The following is a 25679-nucleotide window of genomic DNA, read 5'->3' on the forward strand; positions in this document are numbered from 1 at the left end:
GCTCTGGGATGTCTGCCTCTATGCCTCTGCTGCCAAGCTGGGTGAGACTAGTGGCCATCCCTGCATGTGCCACAAGGCATCTGGGACAAAATAAAGGAAGGGGGACTGGATAAAACCACTTTTGAAAGTTTATAACCTCAGCCCTCGTTTAAACTATATGATATATTTTTATGTAAACTCTTTGCAACTAACTGAATGTTGCATCAGCTTTGAATATGGGCAAAACATTTGTTCTTTTCTTTCTTTTTAATTGATTTCAGAGAGGAAGGGAGAGGGAGAGATAGAAACATCAATGATGAGAGAGAATCATTGATCTGCTGCCTCCTGCACGGCCCCTACTGGGGATCGAGCCTGTGACCCGGGCATGTGCCCTTGATCAGAATTGAACCCAGGACCCTTCAGTCCACAGGCCAGTGCTCTATCCACTGAACCAAACCAGCTGGGGCAACATTTGTGCTTTTCTAAACCTTAAAGGTTCCTTCTGCTTAAAAATAATGTCTGACTTTAATGACAGCCACCTATTATTTTAATGTACCTTCTGGATGTATATCTTTTTCTATTGATTTAAATATACCCATTTTATTTAAATACAAAATTAAGACCCATGGAATATTACCAGTAAATATTAACCATAAAGTCCATCTGATCTAATTTCCCACTATAAAATGAGAAAAGAGAGATCTGATTTGTTCCCAGGATGATTTGGGTTTCATATTTTCAGGTCAAAGGGAGCTTACTTTGGCTAATTTGTCTTTACATTTTAAATACAAATGCATGAAAGTTAATATTTCCTCCCCCTCCCAATAAAACCCCAAGTATGTGTGGTGGTAGTATAAACCCTTTAGGTCTATTGTTAATTGTATCTCTTATAGCTCCCCCACCACACATTTTCTAATTCATCTGTTCTATTAGATCAGGGTATAACTCAACTTTTTTGTGTGCTAGATTTCCATTAACCCCATGCAGGTCTACATGCAGCTCTGATCTCTTGTTTGAATAGAGTTGTGTTGCTTTTACCTTATTGCTTCACATCTCTCATAATGTAAATCAGTTCTCTGATAGCATTAGGGGCATTAAAACCATTCTTTTCTCAAGTTCATCACACTAAGTCTACTCATTTTTCTCTCCTTTCATTTGAATCTTGATTAACTTTTTTTCCATTGCAAAAGTTCAAAGAAGAAAGATAATAACTGGTTATGCTAGTTTCTTTCACAGGAATTTCCTAGGTATTTATTATAGATTTTACATTTGATTGAGACTGGAAATTACCACCATGGCTGGACCTGAGACTTCCTGAGGTGGGTGAGTTCAAATATAAGGATAAAGCTACTTGCTTTAGCCAAAAGTTGGTTCTTGCCTTGGAAGAAACACAAAGTTGGATGTGTTTGTTAAGGGACTTGTGTGTATGCCTGAGGTAGGAAGGGAGCTTTGTGTCGAGAACAAAGCCAACCTTTTAAGGACACAACTAGAAGAAGCTCAGAACCTAATCTCAAAGGGACCATTTCCCTGGACACAAGCAAACACATTTTTGAGAATCTGGACACAAAACAGTTATGGCAAAACAAGCTTTATTTAATTTGTAGCAGAAGAGTCACACCCTCAAGCTCCAGAAAAGTTGAAGTAAATTTACAATGATTTCACACACCCTTTACTCAAAACTGAAGATTAGTTTCAAGAAAAGGTGATGGAAAGCAAAATGGTGCTTACCCAAGATATCCTTCATCCAATAGGTATATACTTTGTCAATCATGAGTCAAGCCCCAATCCAAAGATATTTTAACCCATAATTTATTATCTCCTATGCCAAGTAATAGGGAAGATGTTGCAAGAAAAAATACAAATGCCCCAGTGTAAAGGTGTATTTCAGGATTGAACTGACCTTCTCAAAATGTGCTCTGGTCATTGTCTCCATGCAGATATAGGAAAGAAGGTTAAGGAAGAAATGACTTTACTACCCAGTTTGCCTACAACTGAGAATTAGAATGAAGGACTTCCCAATCAGAATCTGGCTCTTGGCTTATGTGTCTCTTGTTCATTTATTCTAAAGTCAATCCTGTCCCACAGTAGCAATAACCATCAGTGACCTGCTGACATCCCAATATAGTTGTCTTAGGGTGGATATTTGGTCATCCTGAAGATCCCTCTCGCTCACCCAGAGTCCTCAATGAAATCAGGAAGTGAGAGGCAGAGGGACCGGTGCAAAGGGGCTGTGGGGTACATAAGTAAAGTTACAAGCATCGGCTAGGACTCAGAAGAAGCTGTTCAAGCAAAATGGTAAGAAGAGCTCATGCAGAAACTCCAGGGGAAAGTAAGGGTCAGGTTAAGTCTAGAGCAATAAAGACAGGATCTTGATAGAAGTAAATAATCTGTGTTGAGAACTTGAGATATTCCAGACAACTACTCATGTCAAGAACCAGACTGTGCCAAATCCTGCAAGAGTTGGGGATTGCTCACTTGGGCTCTTCTTGTTGGTTTATTAGATGTCTCCTCTTCTTCTTGTGCAGATGTACAGGCAGACCCAGAAAGCCTAATTTTCCCTATAGTTTTCCTAACCCTCCCCCCCCCCCCAAGAAATGTATCACTGGAAATGCCCAGCTGCTTCTGCAAGAAGGACAGATACCAATAATCCACTTCCTCCTTAAGTCACAGGAATGGTCCATGTAGGAGATGTGATGGCTAAATGTCCCTGGGCAAGCTGGAGACACAAAGGAGTACCAGTGAGTGCTAGGGATCACTATCGGTGACTTAATCTCTGAGGTCCAGGCCATTAAATTCTTGAGCTTGAGAACATGCTGGTTATTTCATCATTGACGGTTGGTGCGAACAGTGTTTCAGCCTTGGGTTCCAAGCTGAGGTTTGACAGGGGCTTGCTCTTGAAGTGCCATCTCTTCGTCACTGATGTGCCATGACATGGGTGGTTTGTCAGATTTGCCAACAAAGTTCTCTTTTGTATAATGAGATTTCACTGAGAATGATTCCAATCCTCTTAGGCTCTCTCAGAGAGCACTCTCCCAAAGCAGGTCCCAGGCCCCGCCACCTCCCCAAGTAGCCCTTCTATGACTCTGTCTTCAGTGGAGTGTTTCAGTTACAAAAGCCCAAGAGGGACAGTGTCTGTGGTCTTATAAGTAAAAATTCTCCTGGAGCTACAGCTATAGATGGTACATAGGGACAAAGGCGGGTGGAGGGGCAGGGAGCAGGGTGAGAGACAGAAGGAGTGAAAACAAAAGAGTGTATTGGAGAGAAAAATGGAGTGAAGATAGAGGTTGGCAAAGAGGCTGGGAAGCTCAGGGAGGGCAGGGAGAAGACTGGGAAGTGGTTTATATAAAAAGATAGCTTCTCACTCTCGGTCCACAAGAGCTGCAGGAAAGCACCAGGCCCCCAAAGAGTCACAAGTCTTCCGCCCTGGGACCCAGAACCTGACTCAGACTTACTTGCTGGTGGCTGTTGTGTGCAGCCTCCTCCTCAATGCTGTCAGTGAACTCAGTGCTCGCATCCTCGGTGTCATCCCCTGCAGCTGCACCTGGAAATAAGTCCAAAAGAGAAAGGTGATTCCCTTCACAGATGGCTTCCAGACGGCAGCTAAAATGTCACTTCTTTTGCCATCCGCCTCTGATTTCTTCCCTTCCCCATATGCATGGTCCCCTGGCCAGCAGGGCTGACAGGAAAGGCAGAACCAACGTGCCAAATCTGTAGAAAAGCCTTCACACGGTATCACTGGTATTTTCTTACTAACATTCAAGCTTATGCCCCAAACATAAACTAGCTTTGATTGCACAGACCTGTACCTAAGGAGCCCACCGTCAGGTGGTTACCCCTTTCACTTATTTCCAGAAAGTCTGAATTACAACCCCCCCCTACCCCCCACCCCCGTTCTGCCTCTGACTGGCTATGTAACAACCTTCTCTTCTGTAACATGGGCCCCTGCATGACTACCCTTTTCCCCACCACTGAATGTGGACAGGGTCCCTGATTTTCTGGGGACTTGGGCAGCCCTGCTCCTCTCATACTTTCCCATCACTGGGATCAGCTGTGCATGGGGTGACACTCTCTCTGAGGAACCCTCCTCTAGGGGCCCTATGTCCTACAGAAGTTCAGATCTAGTCAAGACCCAAGGCACAGGTATTTCTTAATTCTTTCTTTAACACCTCCCATCCCCATCTCTCAGACTCTTGCTCAATGCCAACATCCATTGCCTGAAGGGTTCTTGCACTGCTTTTTCCAAATGGGATTTAATCCATATTTTCATTCCCCAAAGATGGACACAGTCGCCCTAGGGCACAAGCATGTATGCCCTGCACTAAGGGAAAGGAGCTGCAGTTGGTGGTCTGGGCAAAGGTCTAGAGCTGTGCTGAGCAATAGACTTTCTGCAACTCTATGTCTGCACTGCCCAACATGCTAGACACTGGTCACCTGTGAGTGGCTACTGAGCACTGGAAATGTGGCTAGTGTGACTGAGGAACTGAAATTTTAATTTAAAATAGCTTGAATTAAAAATGTTTAACTTAAATTAAAAATGTAGCTAGTGGCTGCCATATCGGACAGTACAAACCTAGGATATTTCTTCCTCTTTACATGTTAGAATAAGACTGTCTATCCATCCAATTTCAGATTAAGGCCTATGGCCCACATTGCAGATTTCTTCTGAAAGTGTAGGAATTTATAGTGGTTAATTCATTTGAACACCCAAGAAAATCTACCTTGACACTCTCTGAGTCTTATAGAAGCTGCCCAAGTTAGAGAACCTAGAGAACTAGTTGTGACCCTGACCTTGGCAACCAACCTGGTTAAAACTCTTCTGTCCACTGAGTAGTCACCTAGGCCTCAAAGAGATTAGGTGGCGTGTCCAAGGTTCTGACAAGTGTCTGAACTTTATGAGGCAACTCACTGTTCCTTCTAATGACAAATCAGCTCTGTATCTTTGTTTCTTCCTTCAAGACTCTGCTCCTGAGCTCAGACATCCCTGGATGAAAGGCCTCGCGTGAATAACGAGCATTCAGTACCATCTGCAGATGAGGTGAACGGGGAGGTTCACACCCACATTCCATCTTGGCATCTGCAATGGTCTGGGCCAATCACATTAAAGTACTAAAAGGTAGTAGGCATGTTGTTCTAACAGCTTCATTTTAGGGTTCATTCACTGATCTTCACCGTGAATGTTGTGTTATCCTTGGATCAAGGCAGTACCAGTTCAATAAAGCCCTGCTTACAAGGGACCTCTACCGCTCGCCATCTTTGGAGCCCCCTCGCGCACAGTGCACAACAGGCATTTTCATTCCTCTTAAACCAGCCCCAACATCCGCTCAGGACACTGTGTAGAGGTGAATGAACACACTCCCTAAGCTTTGGCTGTTTTGGAAATTCACTGAATCCAGGATGCTAAATCACTTGAGGACAACTGTATCGTATATAGGGTGTCCCCCCAAAAAATGTACATACATACTTTGAATAATTATAAAGGCAGTGTTTGCTAAAATACATTTAAAAAATTGAGCTACCAGCTGTTAAAAGTGTGTATACATTTTTGGGGGGACACCCTGTATTATGCTTACTTTCAGTTTTTTTTTCTTCTGTACACCAGTACAAATCAGAATCTTTATTTTCCCCTGCAAAGAAAAACAATTGCCCCACTCAGTGGCAGATTAAAAAAAAAACACACTTTTCATGGTTTCCCCTGTTGAGCATTGGACTAGAGAATGACCCTGTGACTGAAGAAAGCTCGGCTCTATGAGGTCAGGATCCTCATCCCCACACCATTTTTGGTGGGTTATGTAGCCATTCTGGGCTTACATACCAAGGTGATTCTAGACTAGGTTTCAGGAATAAGGTTTAGTGGGGAATCAGAATAGGTGGTTGTCACTGGTTTTGAAAGTTTTTCTCTAGCTTTCTGCCCTCCACTTACCTCCGCCACCTTCCTGATGCCACATCCACCTTTCTAGATAATGCTGTCTCTTTAATTCACTCAGGAGCAGGATACCATGGTTTTGATATCAGGAATTAAAGGGAGACCAAGCAAGAATGCCCATTTCATCCCAACACTCCACTACGCAGGGGTTTTACTTTCCTTAATGTTTGGTTTGTTTATTTATTTATTATTAAGCTAGTTTATAGTCCCTGTATTTCCTCCAGGACAGCGTTAAGTGATGCTCAGCCTTTCGCCAACATAAATTAGAATGCAGAAAGCTTTTTAGTGTTTGAGTGGGGTGGAATAAAAAAAATTGAGAGAATATTGGGATGAATGTTATCCCACACAAGGTCCTACATGTTTTACATTAGACATCCCTCTTTCTGTTACCTTCTGGTTTTTTGTATTTTTTTTTAAATGACAACTAAAGAACTTCTTTTGTGCAAAATACCCCTTTCTAAGCTTTTACAAGGCAACAAAACACTATCTTCAAAACTAACTTGAAATACTTTAAATTTCTAATTTAACCCTTTGCACTCGCTTGCTTTTTTCGATTCCTTTATTCTACTGCTAACCGTGTCGAGTCACACTCGACATCCGAGTGCTAAGGGTTAAAGGTGCTATATTTTGTATTAATAAACCTACTACTTATTTCTCATGAATGTGAAATGTCACCTTTAGAATCTCTGAAAGGTAAGTATCTGTTCATTCAAATTTAACTTACTTCTCCTTCTCTAGGTTTTATCTCCAGGGTTAAGTTTTATGTGTTACATTGAAATTTTTATTAAAAACTGTTGAGGCTTCGATAGTAGTTCTCAAGTTGTGATTCTTGCACGTTTCTAGGCTCTGAACCACACAGACTGAGGTGCTACCAAAACCTTCCTTTTTAGATTTAGGAAATTATTTTCTACCAGCGATCTAATGATAAAGTACACAGATATAAAACAAACCTCTAAATACATAAAATCCTTGGGCAAAGTTTTAAGCATTACGCAAATATTTATTTTTTATCAATGAGGCAAAAACTTACGCATTTGTGGCGCTTTTTAAACAGAAGATGGCTATAATTATTAAGAACAGGGGCTCTGGAGCCAGAATGTCTAGGTTAGAGTTCTGCTTCTGTCATTAGTTACGTGACTTCAGGCAAGTCACAGCCTTTCCGTAACTCAATTCTCTCAGCAGTTAACCCCATTAACTAGGGTTAATAATGACACCCACTCCCTAGTTGTGCACTTTAAAGGGTTTGTTGCTTTTGAAAGTGCTTAGAACGGTGCTTGGCATATGGCGTGTACCACTAAATATTGCCCTTAAACATTATTGTTTTATTATTACTGTTGGTAAACTAAAGTGGCCCAAGGGTGGGTAACCAGCAGAGGGAGATTTTGTACCTGTGACTAACTGGAGGATCTGCATTGAGACTATTGCATGTCTGTGTGTTTCCCCAAACGAGAGGCTGGAAATCACACTTGGTTCTCCCTGTTCCCAGAACCGCTGAAAGAACAGTTGTAAGTAAATGGAATGAGCTCTTTTGAGTGACAGGTGCTTCACACACTGGGCTCATCATCATCAAAGTCTAGCTGCCCTCAAACTCCAGCAGGCAGGAATGAGCCTTAGAGGGAAAGTCATGAAGGGTTACTTTAATTCTGCAGTAACGAGCCCAAAATGGTTGCACACGACCTGTTTCCCCAAACTCTAGGGTCATTACTGATTTCCCCTCCAGCCATTTATATGGGACCAGCAGAAAAAGAGTAATATTTTCCCATATGGTTACTCAGGACATAGGACTCACATTTGACTATGTTGAAAGAAGATTCAAAGAGCTAAACACTTCACAGCATGAACAAGTTGGCAGTGCCAAGCGCCCGGCTGTTCTTTCCTTGCTGCCAGGCTGCTGATTCGAGCCCTCTGGGCCCATCTCCCTTTCACCTCTGGGCACCCTGCCATGGGCTCATTACGAGGAGTCACATGTTCACATCATGAACCAGCTAATGCAGGCTCAAGTATTATGATGCACTATGAGAGAATCAAAGGAAACCGCTCGCCTATCGAACGCGACAATTTCACCCGCATCCACTCCCTTCTGGACCATAAGAAAACTTTAAGAGTTCATACAGTCCTCCGTAAACTTCTGCCGAGAAATAAAATTCTTTAACTGGACAGATTCCGATCTTAGAACAGAAGTAGCTAGCAAACAGTTGTCTTTGGTCAAGACCCTTCAGGGTGTATCTTTGTCTTTAAATTGCAACCTCTCTTACGTTGCTACCAGCTTGTCCTTGATTCAGAAAGCAACAGTTCTCAGTGCTTAAACTTCTACAATGTCAAGGAATTCTTCCTGCTCGTGGTCTCTCTCTTTCCGCGCAAAGGACACGGGAAGCAGGACTTTCCGGGAACCTGTATGGGGACAGCACCACCCGCCGTAAGAACTGGCTCTGCACATCTCCATCCCTCTTCCTACTACTCTTCAGTGAGGAGGGCAAGAAAGGGTTTTTAAGGTACAGCAGTCCAATTCCATTTCTGCAGGAAATACAAGGCTGTCTCTTAGGCTCACTTCTTTGAAAGCAGAAAAATTCAGGTTCCTTCCTCTTCCTTTAGTTAAACAAACACAAAGGCATTCATTCACTCACTCCAGAGCCTTACTCTGACTTGGAATTTTAATACAATGGTCAACAGATTGATTCTCCTATAAGGGGGGAAAAAAAAGATATGACCTTTCTCTCTCTTTTTTCTCCTCATAAACCTTTTAAAAATGAAACCAATAGTTACTGTTTGGCCTTGGATACTTTTATTGATCAGTAACAACTTTTTTGTGTCTCAACTCAAGTGGCTGAAATTCTAATACTTATATGTAAAAAAAAAAAAGTACACTCTCCATGTCAGCACAAATGTTAACACAGGTTAGCACAGCACAGGGCCATGAAGAAATGAACTTCCTGAGGAAAATACACAGGACTGGGAAATAGACCTGGAAATAATCGAATGCCAAGTTACTGGGTCATTTAACATGTCACTCCCTCCTTCATTTAAACAGTCTGAATCAGTTTCATTTTTCTCAGAAGCCTTAGGAGCAAACTTTCAAGCAATGAAAGTAAAGCTGTTTTTATCATCAAACTGCTACTACTTTGTGGAAATAAATTCATGATTTGCAAAACATACCTGTATACACACGTGCAGCTTGAGAGAGGTCGGCATTTTAGAGCAAGGACTTTGATCATGGCACAAAGAAGCGGTGCGTACTCATGTTACTTACGGAAAGCAACCTTCATGCATTTGCCAGACATTTATGAGTTCCTTAAGGGAACCAGGAAGCTGATTTGGTTCATGAACCTAACACCCCTACTCCTCACATTATTTTACATCAAACATTTTCTGATGTTGTTGAACTTTCCATTTTATCCGTCCAGCTTTTGCAAGAGGAAAACAATTATGATAGAGATGTTTATTTCTGGAATTTGACTTGAAACAACAAAAAGGGAAAGTAATGCAAAAAGAATGAGTAATTCACTTGATAAGTTTAATTATTATTTGAAACCTGGTACAATTATTATTGTCAGCTCTACAGTTTTGTTTCCCTTCCACTTCCCATCCTTTGTTGGAAGCTAAATGCAATGCCAATGTTTGATTTGGGAAACTCATCCTGGCTCTTGTGATTAGATAGCAGGAGGCTGAGGACTTACCTTCTGTCAACACTCAGACTACTTAACAGTAACATGCTTGTCATGTAATCATAATAAAAACGGTTTAACAAAGTTATCGCTCCGAATGTCTAGCGAGAGGGTGGCGTAACTCATATTCCAAAAGGTGTTAAGACTCAGAAACTGTCACCCCATAGAAATCACTCCGATGTATGGTCCCATTGGCTCGCTCCTTGCTTTCTGTTATTGGTTGCCTCATGAGCTCCATATTCCTAGCTCTTCTTTCTACAGTACAAATGGTTCTATAACACCAAAGGGAGAAGAAAATCTCTCTGAACTTTAACCCAAAGAGAAATGAGAGAACATACTCTGCAGGCTTCATCTCACAGGATATTAGTATCTGAAAAAGAAAGCTGATTTCACTTATTCTACCGTCAGTACAATTTCTACAAGACAGGATGGAAAATGGACTGTGTGCGGAGGACTAATATGTCTTCCTAACTTCATAGAAAGTGTCACATTTCCCTGCAGGGCACTGGCTGCTGACCTGTATAATTACTACTGAGGCCCAAGTTGAAGAGGCAACTTGAATTTTTCAGGGACGTCAAATGTGAAGATTCTGTGACTTTTTCATGTAAAAAGACCAGAAACCAGTGGCTTCATCCTAACAACAGGAACTAGAGTTTCTGATACTAGCTCAAGGAAAGCCAAGGAATTAAGCATTATTCTAAGGCTTATAGCCCAAAGGGAAGTGACTTTAGGTAGGCCAGTCAGCCTTTATTCCTCGAGGAAAGGAGCAATTTGGGTATAATCTGATCTGCTCCCCCTTTGCCCAATCAGAGAACTCTAGGTCCAACTGGAAGACAGAGAAAACCGAAATCAATTTCATGAACTGCACTGAGGCTATAAAGCAAACTTCTCAGGACCAGATACTAAATTCGGAGCATAAATAAGCATAATAGTGATAGGTCTTTATAAAGATTTGTCACAGAGATCACATATGTATAAACTGTGCAAGTGAAATATACTAAAGAACCCTCTAAGGAAATGTCTTGTGGCTAGATCCTAACATCCTATTCAGGTCAAGATTTTCTTGCTTTAATAGAGCTCTCACTATATTTAACGGCATTGACAAATATTTTTAAAATATGAATAAGGAAGTAGAGGTACCAAAAATATTGCTGCTGCCTACAGTTGAAGGAAGAGAAATTGGGTGGGGGTAAGGGTAAAAGTACACCCTATCAAACTAAAAGGTTGACAATATTAGAATAGCCCAAAAATGTCTTTTCAAAAGTTACAACTTGGCTAAACAGCTATCATCTGAGGGAGAATTTAATTCATTCATTTTCTTTCAAGATTTTTTTTTATTCAGGCATCAAGTTCCATAAGCAGAACACACAATGCTTTATCTAAAATTGTGGTGATGTTGAAAAATGCCTGACACAGGTAGCATAATCCAGTAAGAGAAAGGGTCTGTGCTTCTAAAGAGAGAATGGACACTATTATGTCATGTTAACTCTAGTCCCTATGGTCGATCACAGCATCATCTATATGAAGGTTATAGAACAAAATTCATCAGAACTGTGTTCCCTAATATGATGTCAAATGATCACACAACAGTGGTAGGCCAGAGAGCTCTCCCCAGGCAGCACTGTTTGCAAGCCTCATTCCAGCTACCAGAAAATCAGTACTGATTTCAGTCACATCTGCGGTATCAAAATCAAACTCTTAATTTATCCTCTGCCACTAAGGCACTTAATTTTCTAAAATGTTTTCCAAAGACAATATCAAAAGGCAAGTAACAAGTTAGTCTGTCCTTTCAGAATCTAAATCGGGACCAGAAATTCACTTAGATTTTTCTCTCTAATCTAGTCTGATAATTATTCAATAGAAGTTGGGTTTCTCAGTATTCATCTAACTTGAATTCATCTAACACTTAGCAACAGTTCAAGACCCCAAGGGAAGTTGCTACTCTTGTTCAAGGCTGACAGAAGCAGCAGTGGTAATGATTACAGTTCCTTTAATCATTGTGAATCATTAGAACCCAAGTCACCCAAGGTTGAATCTTAGGAGACTTAGAAAGCTTCCTTAGTCTACTCGTAAAATTAAGAAATAACATTTCCTAAATGTTCTGGTTGGTTGACATTTTACTGCTCTAATACCCACCTCCTCACATCCAGAAAGTCACAATAAGCTCTGTGCAGCAAGGGCCTCTTAAGAGGAGAAGAGTAAGGAAGTGGATGGTTCTGCTTATACTTCCTCTTTTCTTCCTTAAATGACTCCTTTCCCTGCCAAAGCCATTAAACCTGGAAAGCACTTCCATGAAGAGGAAGGCCTATGAAGGCTATCGGTCTTTGCAAAATACTTTACAGAAAATGCTAGGCTGTTCTCTTGGATGGAATTTAGAATGTCAGGCGAGCCATGTCAACACACGAGTGTGAGAGAAATGAAAGTGTCCTGGAAAACAAGGGAGGGCAAACAGGACACTCACTGCACCCCACCTCCTTTACAAAGAGCAGTCACATCTACGGTGCTAGAAAGCCTCAACCCCTGCTCATCAAATTCCAGGTTTACAAACCAAAATCTTAGCTTCTAATCTAAGAAACTGCCATCCGGCAAAATAAGCTATCTCATTTGAACCCTCAGAGCTCCAAGTTACCCTGGTTACTTTTTACACGTCAACAGTGAAGACACCAGTACAATCGCCAGTGCCCCTGTCCTTCTACCCATGCTGTCGCTCTAAGAAAGCACTGAGACAATGACTAAAACCTATAAACACAGATCTGTGACACTTATGTCTAAACTATTCAAACACCTCAAAGCCTGAAGCCTATTACTTATTTTAATATGGAGAATTGGAGAAGCACTAAAGAGTGAAAAATATAGGATCCCATCAGGGCCACTACTCGCTAAAACAGATAAGCAATACACTCCTCTGGCCATAATGACTTATTTGGTGAATTACTAAGTTTAACGGGGGACATTCATTTCAAATTATCTTTTTATATAGAGAATTGTGACTCTGGAAGACCTGGGAGCTTTCTTCAAGTCATGTTCTGACTAAATAACATACCCCTGGTTTAAAGAAAAAAGAATTTAATGGAATTTAATCTGCTCCTAATCTAATTTCAGTCATTAAAAAATCAACTCTGAACCAATATCGGAGGTAAAGGTTTACTATCAACGCTTTACCCTTTGCCTCTGCTCTTTATTGTGGCTCTCCCAATGCTACAGTCTACCGTGGCGAGACTTGGTTTTGGTTACCTTCCGACAAGGATTATATCACTTTTGCAAAGTCATTCTTACAGACTTTAAATCTCTCTCTCATCTTGAAACTTTAAGTTACTCTCCCTCAAAGAGCAGGAGTTGACTGAATGGCAAAAAATAATACACACGCATGCATTATGACATGATATGGAACATATGAAATGGATTGTGAGAGCGGGGGAGGAATAAACTTTATTGGCCCACAGAAGGGATGAAGGAATCGGGAGGAGGCGCTGGGGAAACGAATGAATACGGGAGGGAAAACTAAAATGGAATGATTTAAAATGTGCAAATACACTTTGTAACCTCCACCATTCAACTTAGAGATGGATACGTGCTGTGAAGTTCAGGTAGACTAACGTGAGTTTCACTTTGTAGCTGATGCTACTTGTACCGGTTTTATCATTAGTAAGTCACCATTGAATTCTGCCAGTCAGACCCGGCTCTCTCTGGTTAGTACAAACAAGGCTTTCCGTCCTGGTTGCAGTGACCCGCCAGTGCTCAGAAGGCATGCTTGTGACGAACTCGCACACTTTCCAGTTCCCCACCTCCATTGGCGGCCAGGGTCTCCAGCCTGCTTAAGCGCTCCAGGCTTCTTCCAAGAATTTCTTCGAGCCGACCGCGTAACACCTGGGCCCCTTCCAGTTCCACCTGCAGAGTCTGGTCTCTGTCAGAGCTGATTAAACATGCCACACGGAAGGAAAATGGATTAGCCATCAACTGTAATGAGTTCACCTGTGCTTTCAAAGAGCCACCAATGCCATGAGAGCTTCTAAAGCAAGCATGTCAAACTCACGGCCCGCGGGCCGCATGCCTCGTTTATTCGGCCTGTGTTAGCCTTTGAGTTTGACATGCTTCTCTAAAGTAGCTGTTCCCTAGGACACAGTGAATGAATGTAGTCTTTGTTGTGGCATTTGTGGCCACTGCGGTAGATTAGCAAGACATGCTCCTTTCTTTCAAGCTTGTCCCTTATCCTAGGCTCTGGGCCAATCTCACATGAAATTATAGCTCCCGAGATTTATCTCACACCCCTAAAGCACATAAGAGAAATTTCATTATTTGACTAAGAGCGTTAGTTTCTGAAAAACAAAACCCAGGAAAAACTAAACATAAATGAAGCAATATTGAGTCAAGTAAAATACTTGTTCTCTTGTTTGTTAACCAGGCTTGACAGTGCTCTGAAAAAGAATCCAGTTCACAGAGACTAAGGATCCAAACATTCTTTAAAAAGTAACACAATCAAGGGGTCCTATTCTACCTTTCCTCTTCCTTCATTTGCTTGAAGTAGAACAAAAAATTAAATCCAACAATAATAGAAACGGAATAGTAAAAGAATAAAAACCGGGTAAGAGAAAAGGGGGCTAGGAGGGAAGGCAAAGTGTACAAAAAGGGGAAGAATATAAAATGGACCAGAACGACATAATATACATGACCCCAAATCAAGAGGGACAAGAATATAGACTGATCACGATGGCTATCAGTGATCCTGGGGTGATACTGGCATCGCAGTAAATATGTTTTCTTCAATGATACTCAACAGTATCAGTTCCCATTACAGCCTTAGTCTTACAGCAGAACAGTCTTTCGTAGGGCATGGAGCAGAGAAAGCAAAGGCCTACCAGTATACCTGGAGTGCTTACTAGAGGCAAGGCATTCTTTTAGAAACCTGCTAGGTCTTCTCATTTGAAATTTGCAACAGCTATATGACTGACTTAAGATTAGACACTTCTGCTCAAAGCAATCCACACAACGAATGACAAACTGGGCAGTCCCCGTAGCCGTCTCTGCTTTCTTTTCTCTCCTCTTCGCTATCGTAAGCATCTGCACTTAGTGAGAGTCAACGGGAACACAGTGCAGTCACTCTCTTACCTGTCGGGATGGGCGTGGAACTTCACCAGGCTGCTATAGAGCTGTCGCTCTGCTTGTAAGGCCTCATTGAGCCGACTCCGTTCATCTACTAGTCCTTCCAGCATCAGCAGCAGCTGAGGAAAGAGTAGAAGAAATGCGCAAATGGAGACATGAGACATGAAGCCAGTTAATCCTGAGAAAGACTAAAAGAATGAATTAGCATGTACTTTGACTAAAAGCAAGCCCACTATATTATTACTTACTTATGCTTTCCATGGTATTTTAGTTTTCAAATCAATGCCACATGAACTACCATTTTTTCTTCTTTAAAACCCTATAAGGCAGTGTTTAAACATGGAAGCAAGTAGGAGATAGAGAGGAGCCAGAAGCCTAGGAAAGAGGCTGAAAGAAAGGAGGGGAAGAGAAAGAGAGGAAGGGCAAGAGGGAAACATGTAATGGGACTTCCTAGTATTCTTCATTCATTCAATAAATACTTACTGAGCCCCTTCTTATGTGCCAGGTTCTGTTCTAGGAATAAGCTTACTATATCTTGTCAGGGGAAGACATTCATCAATCACGTCTGTCACTGTGTCACCGTGAGCTCTGATAAGTGCGATAAAGAAGACGAGCTACGGCAGTGCATGACCAGAGAGATCTGTTTAAGTGGACTGGTAGAGTTAAAAGCCAGACCGGAGTGACATGAGCAGTTAGTGAGAGGGATGAGAGTGGAGACCAGGAGCGCAGGCAAGTAGGTCTTCTGAAAAGTTTATCATTGAAAAAAGGTTAGACATGGGATAGAAGCTACAAAAGAACTTTGGGAAGAGGCAGAAGTTTTCTTTTCTTTAAAAAAAATTTTTTTTTAACCATTTTTTAAAAAATGGTTACATGCAGACAGATGGATTCAGCCGAGAGAGGTGACTTAGGGGTCAGGGACAACTGACAGTGTATGATGCAAGAACTGCTTCTCCCTTCGCAATGACAAGTGTAAGGAAGGAGCCTCCACGCTGGTGGCTGCCACTGACCAAGGCAGGACACTCCAGAGCACAGATTCTCCGTGAAATTCTATCCCCGGACCCCTTCTCAGCTAACTGAGATGGACAGCTTCTCCACTGTTCATTTCACAGTGAAAATAAGGTTTGTATTCCAATAACTTACTTGTTGTCTTCGGTTTCCTGAAGCTTCCTGACCCTGTGATTCTACCAAAGCAACTTTTTCCCGAAGAAGTAAGACTTCTTGAGTCAGGCGGTCCATAGCTGGTATGTCTTCAGGATCAACCAGTTGCATCTGCAGGTCCTAGAAGTAAACAAATGGTTACAGTAATAAAAATACTATTCAGCAAAGGAGATGTGCCTAAGACAGTCTGCTACGCTTTCAAGTGGGATACTGGTAAGTCATATGAAGGTAATGATGTATTCTGAACGAAGTCACAGCAACTCTGGTACAAGTCAAAGAGAACACGGCAATACCACGAGACTCTAATAGCGTGTCCAAGAAATAAGCACTGGCCAGCGGACTCAGTGCATCCAAATGTGTGTAGACGCTATTCTGAGTTGTAGGTATTTCCAATGGTCTTTAAAAAGCTGAGAGACCTTTATGAGGTCTTCTTTAATCTGTATGTTCCTGGTCAGGGACTCCATATCAGCAGCCTGCACCTGCAGCTCTTCCTCTTGCACAGCCATCATGGACTGTAGAGCAGAAAGTTCCATCTGTGCAGAAAGAAATCCTCAAGTAAATTATAAGCAACAAAAATTTCATTTGTGTATTTTCTAATTCTATCAAAGCTTACAGTATCACTGTGTGGGCTCATGATGAGTTATGACGATACCAAGTTATCTGATGGCTCTGGGCTCCTGTGGCATGTTAGGAGAAAATGTTTCTCCTCACATTTCCTTGCATGTTGAAGAAGCCCAGGCAGTGTAAATCCTGACCTCTCTCCACCCCTTTCCTCACCCAGCTCTGGGCAGGAAGAGGGACTTACCGTAATGGTACATGGGGAAAGAAAAAGCCAGGCATGCTTGACGAGGTTCCACCTTTCCTAACTTTGGGAGGGAGTTGCCTGCGGGAAGCCTGCTTTTGCCACGGCTTCTCCAAGGGCAGCCTCCTCCCGACCATGAACACTGGGGAATCTGCCCAGGCCCAGTGCTGCCTGTGACTGGGGAGGTAAGTCTACCTAATTCTGGGGACTGGCTGGCAGGCCCATTGGCTCTTGCATTAAGTTCTCTACCTAAGCCTTTATCAGTAACACAGTTGATAAGGTAACACAGCATCCGCCATTACTCTGTTTTACTTTTCAGTTTGTCCAGGTCTGGGTTATGGAAAAAAGGGGTGCTATGCATTAGGCCCTCTTCAGAGATCTCTATCATTAAATATCCAGATAATTTGCTCCATTAAAAAAAAAATGAAAACATGAGGAAGAAACATTATTGCAGCATGATAAAGATCTGCAGTCAGACACACATGGGTTTCAGTTTCCTCAATGGTAAAATGGGAATAATACCTACTTTTCAGAGCTATGTGAAAATAAAAAATATGTATCTAAAGTGCCTGGCACATACTAGACAATCAATGAAGGATGATTACTATTACCACCACTACTATTATCTCAAAATAGTAGGGGAGTGCTTAAAAATTGGAAAAAATCTTCATGGCTTTTGGAAAATAACAGATATTAGAGGGAAGCTGATAATGAATATAAGACATTGAACTGAGAAGTTGGTAGTTAAGGATACATAAAGGTAAGTAATATAGCTAAATATCATTCACTCCAAATATCCATTTAGTCACTATAATTTTATAATCCTGAAAAGAGGACCAGACCAAGGAGTAATATTGCTCTGAACTGAGCATATATGAAAAAAACAGGAACTGCATATGGAAACTAAACAACTGACATGAATAATCAGATAACGGTTGGGGTAGAGCCCGCCCCCCACCCAAAGGGGAGGATAACTGGGGGATTTTTAAAACTGTTATTTTTTAAATGCCATGCAATTTCATATCCTCAAACTTTAGTCATATAATGTGGGTCTGTTTGTAAGGAGATAAATGGTGTAAAGAGAGAAGTTAAGAGGTATAATAAGATACTTTAATCACAACTATGAACACAGGCTTTACATTTAGATCTAAGACAAAGAAGTGGAACAAAACTGAGCTACACAGCTTAGCCAGCTGAACTTGATTTAGGAACCCATGACCCGGACCGACCTTCTAAAACAGATGCCATGGGAAATAAAGGCTCTTAGTTGTAGTCTGGAACACTATACTGTGGCCCCAATATTCCCTCTGCAGCATAGCTGGACATACAACTAGCTGCACAGGGAGGCAGAAGGGGAGGAGAGTCTGTGAGGCCGAGAGGCCTCTTCCAAGAAGACTGATGAAAACTCTATTGCTAGACCTCGAGCATAAACATGGGCGGCGGGGGGTGGGGGGGGGGGCGCATCTGTTCCAGGAAATGACTACTTACAAAGCATTTCAAGTCACAAAAGACCCAAGCTTAAATTTTAGTTTTAATTATATGACTATTTCCTACCGCTGTGTTTTAAAAAGTCTGAGTTTCAGCTTCTTTATCTATAAATAGGGCCAATACCACTTATTTTGTATAGAATTATAAGCATTAGTGCTAATTTAAGTAGCCAATACAGTGCACTGCATTATAGCAATTACTCAACATTAGTGATCATTCTCAAATTTCTCTTGTTCCATGCTTCCAAAACTAATTTTATGAATCTAATGTCATAAATCTAAGCAGCAATTATATAGCATGTCATTTATTCCCAATTACTTTATTCCAGTGAGCAATGGGCAGAGAAAACTATTATTTTAACACTTAACATGTTTTAACAGTCCCCATTTATAAAAACCAGAGCATCTTGGAAAGGTAATATGGATATGAAGTGATTTATATTTTTCTCCAGAAAAAAAAAAGGCATACCTTGTTTTTGGACCCAGATATTATAGTTGGAGAAATGTACTTCCTTAAATATAAATTATTTTGAAAGAAAAACCAGGAACTTAGAAATTAGGCTTGACTAGAAAACTCACCCGACTTTCTCTTTCTTTTTTAGCCATGAGTTCAAGTTCCTCTTTGGCATTACTCAGTTCTTTTTCCAGCCCTGCAACTGTGTCCAAGTCTCCTGAAATTGAAACAACAATGTGCGTTCTTATCACTATTAACATAGCATGATCTCTGCGGCCTCCTTTCTCAGGAATTTACTCTGAAGACACACCCCAACAATAAAAAACAACATATATGCACAGGTTGTTCTTTGCAACATGATTTGTAAAGGCAAAACACTGCAAGCCACCTACATGCTTATAAAAATAAGATTAAGTAAGCCACAGTATACCCACACCAAGGTTAAATCTCCTGTGTGACAATTATATTGTAGTTATGGAGGCAACTGCCTGCCCCTCCCAACACTGAAATGTCACGTTACAGCAAGTGTCCTCAGCCTTCTTAAAAGATACCCAGAAGGTATCAGCCCCATCGTCCTGCTGTGCAGGTTTGGAAACACTACCTCCTGCATTGCTGAATCCCTGCAAAGCTATCCGAAAAGGAGGATGCAATGTCCCTGGCCAAACTGCGTGCCCAGAGCAATCACCTCAATTCAACATTATGGAAAGGGCAGTTCTTCCTAGAATAGACTCGTCTTCATCCTTTCAGGGGAACTCAAGTTTAATTTTTCCATTAAGGTAGGAAGGGAAAGAGAGTCTCGGCCAAATCTATTAATAGAGAATTATGGGAAGGAAAAGCAGAGATTACTTAATGCAATTTGATGCTTACCTAATGGGGACTTGGGTACGGTGGTATCCCCTTTGGCAGTCAATGAAGTTCTATCATCTCTGGAGGGTATGTGCACTGAACCCTGAAAATTGGAGGAGTTGGGGGATTTAGGAAGATGCAGGAACCATGATCACAATGACAAGGACTTGGATTGTTCTCACACAGGTCAGATAATTATCAAACTTAGGCCTCAAATATCTACACAAGTCTACAGTCTTACTTGACCAGTCTGCTCTCCGAGGCGGGGGCTGATGGAGGTCACTCCGGTCGGCTGGCTAGAAATGAGTGCTTGGGACACCGTGAAGTCTTTCCCTCCTAAATATTGGCGAAGGGCCTGCAGTTCTGAATTTCTTTCCATTAGGGCTTGCACCATCTTCTCGGCAGCAGCCTAGAAAGGAAATCACACGTGACATCAGAAAGATTCTCTAATATAACAAAACTTGTGTTCTGAAGTTATATGTTAAAAGCCAACCATTATGAAGCCAGTTTTGGGACCCTAGAAAATAGTTTCCTTGCTTTCAGTTTACAAGGGAAAATATAGTCAATGAGTGAAAAGTCTCTCATAGGTAAAATATTAGAACAAAATGAATATAACAAATATATTAAAGATAAAATAATTTGAAATTGGTTCTGCTAGAACTCATCAGACCAAGGTGTCAAGATTCTGGTTTGGCCCTGGCTGGTTTGGCTCAGTGGACAGAGCATCGGCCTGCATCAGCCTGCGGTTTGAAGGGTCCCAGGTTCAATTCCAGTCAAGGGCACATGCCCGGGTTGTGGGCTCAATCCCCAGTACAGGGTGTGCAGGAGGCAGCTGATCAATGATTCTCTCTCATCACTGATGTTTCTCTCTCTCTCTCCCTCTCCCTTCCTCTCTGAAATTATATATATATATATATATATATATATATATATATATATATATATATATATATATATATATATTTTTTTTTTTTAAGATTCTGGTTTGAATTGTGATAACAGATGTCTTCCTTTACTCTGGGTAAAATGTGTGTTAGTCCTTACCTGGCTCTGCCGCTCCCTGGTGCTCATAGACTGAAGCAGGCCCTGAATCTCCATTTCGTGTTCCACTGCTTGTTTGTTTCGGTCACTCAGAAGGTCCTGCAGCATCCTTTCCTTGCGCTGTAGACGCTGGCACAGCTCCTCAGCGATCTCACTCTGCCCTGGTCCGAGTTTGCAGAGCAAGGTTGCACTAACATCCTAAGACAGAAGAAACAGTTAAGTTTTGGAGGAAAGAATTCCCTCTACTACATATCAAAGGGCTTTTAAGGATCTATCATATAAGAAGGAGCAGTGAGATTCTGAAGAACAAGTATCAGTGTTTCATTTGTTTTTGTTTCCCCAGACCTAGCACAGGCCTCGCACACAGAAGCCCGTAAATACATGCTCAGTGAATGAACGCTGACAATACAGAAGAATACTATGGCAGCTGACATACTGTTTTGAAGTAACAAACTCCTTGAATTTATAGGAGTAGGGATAACAGTCCCAGTGAAAGCCAATGACTCGCCCAGGCACAGAACGGAACAAAGACTTGGGTCGCTGGCCTCAAGAGTCCTAATCCAAGACTGAGCTTATGTAACCGATAAACTGACTGCCAGTAAGTTAACAAAGTCTTGCCTCCACTTCTTTGTTCCTGTCGTGCAGAGATGTCTGTAACTGCTGAATGATACTCTCTTGTTCCTTCTGCCAATGGCTGAATTTGGTTTCCATTTCTTCTTTCAGCCACTGGAGGTTTTGACAGGTAGCAGATAACTGCTCCACTTCCAGGCCCTTGGCCCTCAGGAGGCTCTCCATACTCTACGGTCACAAAGAAAGCAACCGTAAGTCCAAGGACCACTCCACACCCCTCAGGTTACACAAGAAATCCGGTCTACCTTTAAATGATCTTCATATTATCAACGATTTTACAAAAGGAGGAAGCTTAGTACCTAATCTAAAAATGCCATACTAATTTATTTTTTGTTTTTATAAATTCTCATCTAGTTTGTAGAGACATAAACATAACATACATGATAAATGATGTATTTTGGAGAAAGAAGGCTATACTATACAGGAAGTGAAGAACTTCTTTAAGAAGTGGCAGATGGTTAGATATATAAGCTCTAAAATAAATATCAAAAATGCTCCACAGTAAATATTACTAAAATAAACAAATGATCTGATTGCGGCCATACACAGACATGTATGTAACATTGAGAAAACCACAATGTAGTAGTTGCACCCTGGCAATGCTTATGTAAAAGTGTACAGATATTGGCAAGGGTTAGAAATGAATTAGAACCATGTATAGAAATCCATATTCAGCCGAAACCGGTTTGGCTCAGTGGATAGAGCGTCGGTCTGCGGACTGAAAGGTCCCAGGTTCGATTCTGGTCAAGGGCATGTACATTGGTTGCGGGCACATCCCCAGTAGGGGGTGTGCAAGAGGCAGCTGGTCGATGTTTCTCTCTCATCGATGTTTCTAGCTCTCTGTCCCTCTCCTTTCCTCTCTGTAAAAAATCAATAAAATATATTAAAAAAAAAAAGAAAGAAATCCATATTCACTGCCTCCCCCTACAAAGTTCATGAAAGTGCTAAAACTTCTCACTTCCTAATCCCTGATGATGAAACTAATGACTATTATTTTTATATATTTTTTCTCATAAATTAATACGCTGGAAAATGACAGAAGGGCTGATGCTTCAGGAATGCAAGTAGGAGAGGGATGCCAAGTCAGGACAGATTTTGCTCTTACCTGCATGGTAGCTTCATTAGAGGAGAGGATACCGCGCAGCCTCTCTAAGTCAAGATCTCGCTCTCTCACGGCCAGACGAAGTTGCCGCAGCTCTTTGTCTTTTTCTTCTAGAGTGGAGAACTTTTCATCGATAGCCCGCTGCAAGGAAAGCAAGGATCCTAAAGCTCCGTAAGAGCCACTATCCTGGTCACCCCTTTCCAATAAGGATCCCAATATAAAGGAATGGGGATTCAACTGTGACAAGCAGCAAACCCAGCAGATACAGATTTCTATAGGGCCTGTGTGGACAGAATAATCCATAGCATCGTGAGCAAAATTATGGGACATACCTCTAGCGCAGCATCTCTATCTTGTATTCGCTGCCGCAGTTTCTCAAGCAACATTTCATTTGCTTCAAACGTTTTGTCCGAGTTATCTCGATATTGCAGGAGCTCCCTAAATTCCTAATGAAGCCAAAAAAAAATTTTCCTTTATTCATTTATCCAATACTAACTGAATTCCCATACTCTGCCAAGCAATTTGTTAGTTATTCAGGTTAAAAAACAAAATGTGATCTCTTTCAAGGGGAACAGTTAAGCAGAGATAACAAATTTTTAACTGCATCACATACACATACACACGTGCATAGGGGAACAGGAGATGCATTGTCTAACTCTGCCTGAAGGTGTCACTAGAGATCTCACAAAAGATTACATTTGCTCTGAGTCTTGAAAGGACTAGAAGAGGTGATGGAGGAGGTATTTCTATCAGAGAAAGAAAAAAGTATGCACAATGTATGCATGCTATGAACAATCGTATGCACAATAAACTATAAGGGATTCAATGTGACTGGAGCTTAGAGTAGGTGGTAGAAGTGATTACTGTCTTCTTTAGAGTTTGATTTCCCCCCTAACACTTTTGTTTTATCATCTGGGGAAATTTCTGTTCAGATCTCTTCACTTAATAGGCTAAGAGCAGTGGCCATATCTTCTCTTTGTCTTCCTAGAACCTAGCATACTTTCTGACTCACAGAGGTGCTTAATAACTATTTACGAGTATGGCTCCGTCTTTCAGGTCTATATTTGTTTCCTGGACTTCCTGGTTAACATCCTGGTTCACAGATTGTACTTTATTTTGAACCCTCCTGGTCCCCACCTCTCACTATTCTACATGTGGCAGGTACTCAACGCAGGTGGACTGACATCTAGAGATTACATGAACAGGAACTTCAGCTCTCTGAGTCCAGTTTTCGATGAAATCACTGTGTGACTCACCTGAAGCAAATGTTCTTTGTGACTTAGACTATGGTTTAGATGCTGAATGTGTTGCTCCTGGGTTCGAATCTCATTGTATTTTTCAGCCTCCAGGGTACAGAGTTGTTGGCTCTTACTCTGTAATTCTCCTTGTAGCTGCTGTAAGGCTTTCCGCAATTCCTGAATTAAACAGATTCCCCTTATTTTATTTTTTGAAATTTTATAAGAATTTATTTGAGCCAAACTGACAACACAGATCTTAAATGGTCCCCCATATTCCCTTTTGTTAAGAATCTAACATTTTCACAAGGTCATTAGACATGGAGGCCTTAAAGCTTTCCGGGCATGTAGAACAAAATAAACTAGCAGAAAGTACCATCCTTAAAATTACTCAGAAATATTATACACAGATCAACTAGGATGTGAGAAACTGTGGATGGGGGTAGAATGTAAATTTGGTAAAAATGATAGACCTCTATAACTACTAAGGAGGACTCTGTCCCACTGCAAACCTGGATCCTTTGCTTTATAATAAGATCAAGGATAGGATAGTTCAACCTTCCTTTTAAATCTTAAAAAAGAATAGCATATGCTCTAAACTAACAAGATAAAGAAGCCATTAAAAATTATGTCTTTTATTAGAAACAAACAACATGTCTAATGGCATGTGCCATCCCTTCGACCTTGCTTGTGCTTCCACTTTTCTTTCTCGCTGACTTTTACCCATCCTCCAAAAATAACTTCATAGCCCTCGCCTGTGTGGCTCGGTTGGTTGGAGCATCGTCCATGCACCAAAAGGTGGCGGGTTCGATTCCCAGCTGGGGCGTGTGTGGGAGGCAATCGATCAAGGTTTCTGTTTATGTGGCTGTATCTCAAATTAAATTACAATAACTTACAAGGAAAGAGCCTGTGATCTTCCCTATTGTATTTCCAGAGCACAGCCCAATATTCGGCACAGAGTATGAGGGCAACAGATGAATTACTCAGATAAAGTAAGTGACTAAAGGGTTCAACACAAACTGTCTTGATAAAAAGTTATCATCAGGGCAAAGTCAGTCTGTAGGGCCACAAAATGATTAATGATTTACCTGGTTATGCTTCCAAGAAGCCTCTTTCTGCTGTTCTCTCTCGTGGGCCGCGGCCTCGACAAACTGCACACACCGTTTGGCGTCAGCCAGCTGGCGTTCTTTCTGTCGGACGGCCCTCTGGAGCTTCTGTATTTCCAGCTGGCTGCAGAATAGAGCACTCTGCAGGTCAAACAGAGCCACTTGTTGCTGAGCTGGAGTACCCTCTGAGCTCTGAAAAGAGTAAAGATGATGATCACAAGGAGGGCAAGCACCAAGCATCTGAGAAGACCAACAATATAGGTCAGAGAATGGCACATCCTCCAAGGAGTCTGCCTATGTGACCCCCACATACATGAAGCTGTCCAAGCTGGCTTTGGTGAAGCATTTCTCGAAGCTTTGCCATTGTGTCATTTTGACTTTCGATCACCTGGTATAACTCCTCCGTCTGAAAATGAGAGAGGGAGCATCCCACGTTAGTAAACGAAATGGTAATTAACTCCATTATCTCACCTGTACAGATTTTAGTAGCAGGACTATTCCAAAATATCAACTCAGGTTAAGCTACAATTTCTCTAGGGTAAGATTTATTAGTCAGACATCAAAAATATAGAATACTTGTCGACTTTAATGGGACACATCATTTCCTCACAGGTCCTTGATTGCCAAATATTTTACCTCACTTTCCCTGCTTTTCAGAGTTTCCTTGAGGCTTTGAATTGTACCATCTTGCTTCTGAGATGACTCCTGAGCAGACTTTAGTTCACAGCTCATTTCATTCAGTTTCTCTTGAAGAATCTAAATTCAGGAAAGTAACAGAGTTTATTAGGTCAATTATATTTCTTTCTTTTTTAAAAATATATTTTATTGATTTTTTACAGAGAGGAAGGGAGAGGGATAGAGTTAGAAACATCGATGGAAGAGAAACATCGATCAGCTGCCTCCTGCACACCCCCTACTGGGGATGTGCCCAACACCAAGGTACATGCCCTTGACCGGATTCGAACCTGGGACCCTTCAGTTCGCAGGCCGATGCTCTTATCCACTGAGCCAAACCGGTTAGGGCCAATTATTTCTTTTGACCTCAAATGCAACCATAAAATCCTCCCTCAAATTTAGGTTCAGAGGATTCCTTGGGAAACATTACCTTATTACTTTTCCCCCAACATAGTGACCATTCAAGTCCTAAGCCAATC

The 25679-nt window shown here is 41.5% G+C and overlaps 1 protein-coding gene across 6 annotated transcripts in view; it reads right to left on the reverse strand.

The window, feature by feature from the left end:
* The window catches only part of LOC103291238 (myomegalin-like), a 136785-nt gene that overhangs the window by 33376 nt on the left and 77730 nt on the right, over positions 1–25679 (reverse strand). For all 6 annotated transcript variants that reach the window (XM_054712184.1, XM_054712185.1, XM_054712183.1 and 3 more), the window contains 16 exons: positions 25162–25281; positions 24839–24931; positions 24508–24717; positions 23441–23599; positions 22517–22630; positions 22188–22325; positions 21071–21250; positions 20456–20650; positions 19653–19820; positions 19433–19514; positions 18691–18782; positions 16239–16355; positions 15805–15942; positions 14671–14783; positions 13350–13477; positions 3432–3520 (listed from right to left, as the gene is read on the reverse strand). In XM_054712184.1, the coding sequence (XP_054568159.1) occupies positions 3432–3520; positions 13350–13477; positions 14671–14783; positions 15805–15942; positions 16239–16355; positions 18691–18782; positions 19433–19514; positions 19653–19820; positions 20456–20650; positions 21071–21250; positions 22188–22325; positions 22517–22630; positions 23441–23599; positions 24508–24717; positions 24839–24931; positions 25162–25281 (2136 nt within the window). The remainder of the gene's footprint in view (positions 1–3431; positions 3521–13349; positions 13478–14670; positions 14784–15804; positions 15943–16238; positions 16356–18690; positions 18783–19432; positions 19515–19652; positions 19821–20455; positions 20651–21070; positions 21251–22187; positions 22326–22516; positions 22631–23440; positions 23600–24507; positions 24718–24838; positions 24932–25161; positions 25282–25679) is intronic.

The sequence above is a fragment of the Eptesicus fuscus genome, chromosome 22, assembly GCF_027574615.1.
Source record: "Eptesicus fuscus isolate TK198812 chromosome 22, DD_ASM_mEF_20220401, whole genome shotgun sequence".
Classification (NCBI taxonomy): Eukaryota; Metazoa; Chordata; class Mammalia; order Chiroptera; family Vespertilionidae; genus Eptesicus; species Eptesicus fuscus.